This window comes from Mastomys coucha, unplaced genomic scaffold, assembly GCF_008632895.1.
Source record: "Mastomys coucha isolate ucsf_1 unplaced genomic scaffold, UCSF_Mcou_1 pScaffold22, whole genome shotgun sequence".
Lineage (NCBI taxonomy): Eukaryota > Metazoa > Chordata > Mammalia > Rodentia > Muridae > Mastomys > Mastomys coucha.
In genome coordinates this window covers 130,192,514-130,192,999 of record NW_022196905.1, presented here as the reverse complement: position 1 = coordinate 130,192,999, position 486 = coordinate 130,192,514, and the positions used below count along the sequence as shown (strand labels likewise).

The 486-nt window shown below is 50.6% G+C and overlaps 1 protein-coding gene across 1 annotated transcript in view; it reads right to left on the bottom strand.

Moving 5' to 3' along the window:
- Window positions 1–486, bottom strand: part of LOC116104677 (ras GTPase-activating protein 4-like) — a 36,811-nt gene that overhangs the window by 7,994 nt on the left and 28,331 nt on the right. The window contains exon 10 of the mRNA XM_031391170.1: window positions 269–389. Coding sequence (XP_031247030.1) covers window positions 269–389 — 121 coding nt within the window. The remainder of the gene's footprint in view (window positions 1–268; window positions 390–486) is intronic.

Genomic DNA, 486 nt, shown 5'->3' with positions numbered 1-486 from the left:
GTAAATTAGGTTGACCTCCAACTCATAGAAATCCTCTGCCTCAGCCCTCTCCTCCTTCCCCCACCTCCCCAGTGCTAGGGTCAAATGTATGTACACTGCACTTGGATAAAAGTAAATCTAAGGCAGAAAAACAAACACCGAATAAGAGGCAAACAAGCAAGACAAGACAAGACAGAGGCCAGCTGTTACTTAGCAACCCTCTGCTGCAATCCCAGTTGCAGCCCCTGGGCATAGGAGTATGCAGGTGCCTCTCCTTGATCCTCCTCACCTAAGAGCAGGCTCCACAACTAGCAGGTGCCTGTAGATGAGCTGAGCCTCAAGGTCATGGTCCAGTGGGTCATTCCATTCCTGTAGGGTCACCCGAGAGTGGGTCTTGTCACATCCCTGATCTGGAGGCAGAGAGAGGGCAGAGTGGAAATACCATGGAATACAATGGATTACAGTGGAAATACCATGCCCAGCTTCCTGGTAGTGCAGAAAAGGCCA